At 42.8% G+C, this 8,610-nt stretch overlaps 1 protein-coding gene across 1 annotated transcript; it reads left to right on the top strand.

The window, feature by feature from the left end:
• The first annotated feature begins 2,763 nt into the window (after window positions 1-2,763).
• Window positions 2,764-8,180, top strand: LOC124664214 (putative cysteine-rich receptor-like protein kinase 31). The gene is made up of 9 exons (XM_047201787.1): window positions 2,764-3,231; window positions 3,355-3,407; window positions 3,548-3,672; window positions 4,332-4,478; window positions 4,640-4,737; window positions 5,995-6,211; window positions 6,304-6,532; window positions 6,746-6,875; window positions 7,635-8,180. The coding sequence occupies exons 1-9, from the start codon at window positions 2,764-2,766 to the stop codon at window positions 7,947-7,949; spliced, it is 1,782 nt and encodes a 593-aa protein (XP_047057743.1). The 3' UTR covers window positions 7,950-8,180.
• Window positions 8,181-8,610: the final 430 nt, after the last annotated feature.

Here is an 8,610-nt window from a genome sequence, read left to right on the forward strand (position 1 = left end):
CACCCTGAATATCCGTGTCAAATGTCTCCGTAGCAACACGGATTTCACGTTGTAGATGATCACGAAGTGCCTCATATTTCATCCAAGTAACCGGTGAGGCTGGATCCTTTTTCTGCATCACATCAAACTCAGAAGAAGACATGATTAGTAGGTTAGTGCACTAAACAAAAATCTTTGGTGGTACTCTCACAACTCACTCAAAACTGATAAGAAAGGTAAATCTTACCGCTCCAAAGTGAATTAGTATTGCTTACCAACTAGGATTGACGGATTAGTGCACGGATGTAGCGAAGCGAATATCAAGGGTATAAGAACAATCACACGACAAAGCAGAATATATGTGGGGCTGTAGGTAGGCAACCTATTTGCACCAATAACAAGTTCTAGCGTTGACCGTAGATAACCAAAGATACTCTCACAAGGCGATAAATGTGGCAATGCAACTATATGGATGAGAGGTTGCAATGCACTAGAGAGACAGTAGCAAAGCTCAACGAAACAGGCACAAGATTGCTCAACTACAGGTGCAGAAAAGTAAACTAGGCCTTCACTTGATCTTACTAGTACTTCATACTTTTTTCTTTTCGGATTTTCTTTTTGTAACGCAGCTATGTAGCTCTTTTTGCTTCTTTTTTTTTGATTTTATGACACAACTCCTTGATAACACGGCCAACAAAGTATGCAAAGCACCAAAACCGTAATGAGCAGCCTGTTGAGCGGTAAAACTAGTCTCTTCTGTGGAAGTTCCTAGTCACTTACATCGATAGGCTGTGTCTATGGTTGGGAACAAGCACACTGTACGCTATGTGGACTCGGAGTAACAAAACTGATACGATATGATAAACTAGACGATATTGAGACACAAACCCTAACAATTCTACTAGATGAAAAATAAAGATACGCAAAAACAACTACGAAAAGCAACTAAAACTCGAAATTAATTAGTGCAAACTATGGCTATGGCAAACCCTAACCCTAATATTTTTGGCTTTTTCTGTATAGGAAACACTCACAACTCAACTATGGGGTGGATTGTGGATGGCTTACCGAGGAAACGCTGAAATTTGATGCCAAGATGATAAGGGGTTGCCCGATCTTCTCAGTAAGCGACGGGTGGTGATGAGATGAACACACGGTGTATGCAGCGGAGGGAATCGATGATATGAGGTAGATAACTTGTATGACGCCGATGAAGTCTCTTGATTGATTCCTGTAGCCAATGCAACAGATCTCAACCCTGCAAGATATTCGCAACTGCACACATTTGCGCACGTAGCCGCCGACCACGAAGCGGTAGATTGCAATCTTCTAATCCCCAATGGAACAACAGATCACACAAACTTTCAGTAGCATAAAACTCCAGATCGCAACGAATCGGAGAGTTGGGATTCAATAGTTTTGCATATCAAACAACTAAGAACTAGGGTTTATCTTAAACGTGGTCTAAAACTACTTTAGGGACGTCCTGGGCACTTATATAGGGGTTCAGGACGACCTCAGGTCGAAAAGATACAAAAATAACCGACCCAGAATAGATCTGGTCGAGACAGACTCGGACACGGCCGGTTTGGCGGCCGGTCGACCGGGCCTGGGACCGGGCAGGCCGGTTCAAACCGGGCCTGGCGCCGGGTGCTGACCGAGCGCGGGAAGTGCTCTGCAGTACCCCGTCTGGTTGCCATCAGCGTGTCGTCCAGTTGGCGCCGGGTGGGATCCGGCGTGTCGCCCGGTTGGACCGGGCCAGAGACCGGGCGCGCCGGGTGGGATCCGGCGTGTCGCCCGGTTGGACCGGGCCAGAGACCGGGCGCGCCGGGTGGGATCCGGCGTGTCGCCCGGTTGGACCGGGCCAGAGACCGGGCGCGCCGGCGTGGCGGCCGGTCTGACCGGATGCTGGGCCGACATGGACTTATTCTTCCTCCCTCGCGCATGCCTCTCGCTCCTCCCTCGCGCGTCCATGGAATATCTTCATGTCCAGCTCCTTGTCCAGCTTCACGTTCATCTTCATATCCAGCTGCTCCTCTCCTCCTCCTCGTGCGATGCTTGCTCCCTCTTCATACCTGATCATACATAAGTAATAACACTTAGGCAGTATATATTCTCATCAATCAAAGTACCGTTTAGGAACAAGTTCACCTGTTGTTTAAGTAGCTTCACACGAGCCCTTGTAATAGGTCCAATCCTAACTTCATTGGACTTGAGCTTCACAGCAGGATCATCTTCAACTGGCAATGACGGAGATAGTAGTGAGGTAGGGATGTCCTCATCGGATAACTACCAGGATTATTACCCTAGCGCTTAGCTTAAGCGCCTCCATTGTAGATGTCCTTGCGCTAGTGTATACCGCGTAGAAGACGACTTGATCAGTCAACTAAAGTCGAACACTTTACATGACTAGCTGAGCCACTGCTGATTGCTGCAATAGGACCCGTCTCTGAGCCATGTTCCTGGTAGTTTCGGTTTGCCTCTATTTTCCTGACTGCTTGTCGTTTCTCTCGGTCTCAGTTCCAACTTTCAATACGCAAGCAATTTCCCTGGGGATCATATATGCTGGGGATGAAGACAACCACTAATGTGAAAGAAACTTAGCATCAGCAAGTCCATGGTGTTTCTGGCGGACAAATACTTTAATTTCTCTACGTGTTGTTGCGTCTCCTTAAACCACAGAGAGGTTTTGCTCTGTTACCAATTGCTCCTCTTCTCCTTTCATGTCCATGACTAGAGGCTGACTGAATATTATCTGATCGAGACGCAGGTGCTGGTGTAGCCATGGCGCAGTGGGACAACTTAGGCTGCGCGGCCTCCGTCGCGCAGCTGGCCGGAGTGGACGCGCTGGGGCTCATCTCGACGATCCTGCAGGCAGCCCAGGCGGTTCGGCACAACCGAGAGACCTGCCAGGAGCTGGTGCAGGACCTGCAGATGATGGAGGACCTGCTGAAGCTGCTGAAAGAGCCGGAGATGATGAGGCAGGACGAGATCAAGAACGTGCTCAACGGGCTGGACACGACTCGCGCTCAGGGAGGCCGACAGCAGCCTCGTCCAGTCCTCCCGGGATTGCGGCGTCGCGTACCGCGCGCGTCTTCATGGGGTGGAATTAAGCAGAGCGACCAGTTCCGGCGCGTCAAGAAGAAGATCGCCAAGCACCTCAGGTTCTACCCAATGATCAGCCACGCCGACATAACCCGCCGCCTCGAAGAACTTGGCAGGAGTGTGCAGTCGTCATCGTCATCCCAGCAGGTACGCTCTCTGCTGCTTCGTGGCACAGAATCTACTTTAGTTTGCATTTGCCGGGAAAACATCATCCTTGGGCTAGCTCTTCCCATTTGCTCTAGATTTATTCTTATTACTTCGTCATTTCAGGATTCACAAGAACTGCGGACATCGTCTACCAGCAGCCAAAACCCTGAAACTCGGTCAGTAGAAATATGTGTTGGTCTACAAACTCAAGTACTTTGCTTGTTGTTCTAGAGAATACACATACCTCCCTGTTCCTTAGACAAGGTAATCAAAATTTAATTGATCCGACACCAACAAGATAATCTATATTTTTCAGGAGTCTAGTTGGGACACCTTCTGTAATGGAAACTGAACCAGTTGAAATTGAAACTGAGCCTGCTGAAATTGAAATGACCCAAGCACGAACGGAGTCCACTATAGTTGAGGAACACCAGCAATCAGGTATTTCTTTCAACCTAGATCTAGTGCTTAACTAGTATTTCTATATGGAAGTTGGGTTTACTGAATTGGAAGTCTAACTAGCTATATGTGTTGCTTTCAATTTATTTTACAGTTCCAACTTGCAGAACCATTTTTGCAAATACAACCATATCAAATCAAATGTCATTTTTTCCCCTTAACTGTTGCTCTTGAGAACTGTAACAATCCATAGGTCACTACGTGTAATTAAATACCATAGACTGAGAAGAGCTCCTTATGGTACCCATATATAGAAGTGCTTGTGCCTAATTGAGAGAAACAGTCAAGAAGAAAGGTTTAGAAGATGGTATAATCTTCGGGTGCGTCTAGGGGGCGCCCAGCCGCTCGTTGGTACACCCTGGCGCACCGCAAAAAAGGAAAGTTAGGATCAGACCCTGGCAGCACCACATGATCCCGATCCTAGAGAAAACGTGTGGAAACATAGATTCAGTTGCACCCTTGGTACCGTTGTGGAAGAGAGAAAACTCCAGCACACATGGCACACTTCCTCCAAGATTCGTGTGCATGCCTGATGACTTCACATGAAATCAATCTTGCTTTTAGAAATTTAAATCTAAAAGATACATATTTTCCTTCCAGATATTTATGCGTATATACTTTGGAATTGACATTTTCTTCAGGTAGTAATGAGAAGAATGGTTCACTGCCGACTAAGAAGCGGAGATTTGTGTTGAAGTTGCCTCTTTCGGGGAAAAAGTGGTCGACGTTTGCACGGGGGAAGGGAAAAGTAGAAACACCACCTTTCATTGCTGAACTGACCGGACCAGGTACTACTAGCTAATCACCAACTAAAGATTAGTGAATTCTTGAGTTTAGGACAGTTCATAGTATAGTTAGGACATGCAACAACCAAATCCATAATAATCAAACTATGTAAAGATACTCTAATGTATCAGCTCATGGTGCATTGCTTTTCTTTTATCTGCAGGCTTCACATTTTTCCACTTCACCCAATTGTCCGCGGCAACAAATAATTTTGCATCTGAATACAAAATTGAAGGTTGGGGATCAGATGATGTTTACAAGGTAACGTAGTGTGCTTGCTTCCATAATTAAAAGAACTCCAGAAAACAAAGAAATCTTTTTTTTCTTTTGACTTACTCTATTCAAGTACTACATAGCCAGTGTGGCTGACAGTTTGATCATAGGTTAACATGTTTATGCATATGAGTTCGACGGTGCTTCCTCTGTTCTAAGTTAAGTGTCACCACTTCAGTTAGATTTGATCTAGATATACATGTATCTAGACGTGTTTTAGTGTGTAGGTTCGCTCATTTTGGAAAAAAGACGTGACCCTTAGTTTGGAACGGAGGGAGTATTTAGCATCTTTTGATGGTTGATTCTTGTATCAACCCTCCATGATCCATGAATTTTAATGAGTTGTAAATCAAATTTTGGAATGAAGCAATAAAATTGCTATATGTATCGGTTGATGCAGAGGCAGGGCACACATAATCATTTTCAGAAAATATTCCACACAACAACAACAACCAGAATAACGAAGCCTTCGTGCCAAACAAAATTGTGCTAGCTTAGAGATGAAAATTGAAAGAAGCCACGCAATCAATATTTCACATTTTTTGTTTTGTGATGTTTCTCTCACCATGTTGTATGATCCTTGAAAGAGGCGCAATTGAAGATGTTCTGAAAAAGAATACTATCACTACAGGAAATGGGATTTGTCTTGTGCCGAAAATACACGGTGAAGGCGAAAAACACATGGAAAATACTTTTCCATGTGTTACAGTCAGTAAAGATTCCGCTGGCGCAGGTTTTTTGCGGAGTGTATTATCACGGATACACGGCGAAGGCAAGAAAAGGAGATGGCTGTTTGGCCGACGTTAGAGGTGTGATGTATTTGCTGGGTGTCTTGGTTAGACGCACGTCAAAGACAGCCTCGCCTGGTGCTCCCACGTTGCACATGTCTTCGCCCAGTGTCTTGGCTAGACACACGGCAAAGGTTTTGACGAGTACCACACTAGTTAGACACACGACGATCATTGAGGGCCCAAGAGCTACCACATTGCCCTAGTTTGCAGAGTGCCGCGAATGCTTTTTTTTCTTTTTCATAAACACTGAAATAGTTATAAGGTAGGGTTGAAAATACTGAAATCTACATGTAAAGAAGTGACTGATTTTTTTTCATAAAAATAACTTAAAGTCTCCCCCAGGTAGAAATAGTTTAAAATAGTATACTGAATAAAATTTCAGTAAAATATTTGGTTGGCTGTGTCAAGCCATAACAGCTTTGCTATAGTTTAAATCTACTTTTGATACTTCTAGGGACGATTGCCCAATGGACTTGAAATCATGATCAAAAGGAAACCACATCCAAATACTTCTGAACCATTGATCAGATTGAAAGATGAAATTCGGTTTCTTGCAAAGCTTCAACACATGAACATAGTTAAGCTTGTCGGATGTTGCACTGAAAGAGGAGAGGCACTTCTAGCCTATGAATACATGGCAAATGGAAGATTGACTGACATCATAAGTGTTGGTATGCCTTCTGTTAAGCTCTTTGTAGTTCATTGTTGTACTGATTTCACTTACTTTTCTCTCCCGTGATTGCCATTATCTGAGAATTTGCAGGCACAGGAACAAAGAGATTTCTTGACTGGTCTAAGCGCTTCAAAATAATTATAGGGATAGCTCGTGGTCTTCTTTATCTACATGAGTGTTGCGGGATGCACATTATACATGGCGATTTAAGTCCACGAAGTATTCTCTTAGATTCTAATATGGCTCCTAAGATTACTGATTTTGCCTGCTCGAACAATTATCGTCCGGATGAACACCGTGGTAGTTTACATGGCACAATGTATGAACTTATCAAATGCACTGAGCAATACTCACTCCGTTCGAAAATAAGTGTCACAGATTTGTCTAGATTCTCGTGTATCTAGATATATTTTAGTGCTAGATACATACGAATCTTGATAAATTTGCAACATTTATTTTAGAATGGAGTGAGAGCCTTTTCTCATTTCACCTTGTGTATTATGTTCTGTTTTCTAAATGGTTTTGAATATAGGGGCTATATGGATGCTAACAATCACAGAGTTTACTCTGTGAGGAGCGACATCTTTAGCTTTGGTATGACTCTTCTTGAGATCATTACTGCACAGAGCACGCGTGAACTTCAAAATAACGAGAACTATGATGTAAGTACATACTCAGAATGATGATATATGTACCTGATTTATATAGGACATAAGGACATGCAGACTCTCTAGTGGAACGTGGCATGAGCAACCACACTACAGATGCCATCACCAAAATGTTAATCTGCTATCAAATTGTTCAGTATATCTCATATATTGCTATATTATTAGTTGCATCGTCTTTATTCGTTGTTGGGAATCAATGGGTTTAAGCACTTTTTATCATTTTTAATCCTAGAATCATATATGAAAAGGAATGTTCAATACCAGCCACAGTAAGAAAACAGGGTCTTCAAATGATCCTAGAATCATAGATTTTTTTAATACAAACATAGATTCTTTTCTAGTTAATGCAATAGGTTATCATGCTATTTAGTTCCAAGCAGCTGGCCACTAAAATCAGTATAAATACCCTCTATCTATTGAATGAAGTCGCCCAATACCCCCTCTCTCTCCCAAATTAGGATGCATATTAGTTTTGGTCAAAGCCAAACTTTATAAACTTTCATTAAATATATAAAAAATTGTAGCAACATCTACACAATGATCTCAGTAAGTATTTTTTTTCATATTACATGCATTTGGTATTACAAAAGTTAATATATTTTTATATATAGTTGGATCAACTTTATAAAGTTTGACTTTGACCAAACCTAATATGCATCCTAAATTAGGAAGGAGGGAGTACTAGGTGTGTGTGTTTGTGTCAAATATAGATACGCAACTGATAAATCCATCTGAATATTTTGCACTTTGCAGCCTCTGAGACTTTGGACAATGGAAAGAACGGCGCAGTTAATAGATCCAGCATTGCATGGTGAACCTCGTATGGCTGAGATAATGAGATGCATTCAGGTAGCACTGTTGTGCACCGGATCTGATGGAAAAGACCCGCTAAGCATGTGGGACGTTCTTCTGATGCTCAGCTGCGAGAGTGCGGTCATACCTACAGTCCCTACGCCACGGGGCGAGAATCCGCAGATTACACAACACCCAGAGGCGTCTGGTAGTGGATGGGGTTACCATGATGAAGGGGAACTATCAGATTCAGATATCGTTGATGCGAGATGGTGATTTTCTGTGAAGGGGGCACTAGAATATGGAACTAACACCTTTGTTCAGACTGTTTCTTAACCAGGTACAGAGAGTATTCCTATTTGTATTGGTATATTACTAGGATGGATTTAGTACACGTAATGCCTCTACTCTGAACTTAATTTTGTGAACAGACCCTTCTTTCAGTTTATAATTGAGTAGTATATATGAATGTACACAATAAAGCTCCCGTGTTTTTTAGTTTGGCAATTCAGCTACAATTTGAACTTAATAGTATGTTAATTCAGCTACAATTTGAACTTAAAACAGTAGGTGACCAACCGAGGCAGGCTACTTTGGCATTCGTCCCTATCTCTTCCCTCCCAATCTTTCTCCTTTCCACTGCCATTCCATTCCAAAGAATGTTGTCACCTCCTTCAGGTTGTTCGCCTCTGCAAATAATCAAGTTATGAAACCTCTAAATAAACGCAAGTGAAAGGATACTGGAAAAGCAGTGGGGACTCCGAAAAAAGAATGCAGGTCCAATTACAAAAAAACATGTGGAAGAGAATGGGCTATAAGATGTTTGGCTTCTGCTACAAATTTGGTTCTATAGTCATTTATCTGACCATTTTTGTCTGTCAAATTCAGACTTTTGTTAGCCGTCGTTGTTACATATTTGACAACCCTATCATAAGCT

Source organism: Lolium rigidum, chromosome 6 (assembly GCF_022539505.1).
Source record: "Lolium rigidum isolate FL_2022 chromosome 6, APGP_CSIRO_Lrig_0.1, whole genome shotgun sequence".
In the NCBI taxonomy this organism is placed as follows: Eukaryota; Viridiplantae; Streptophyta; class Magnoliopsida; order Poales; family Poaceae; genus Lolium; species Lolium rigidum.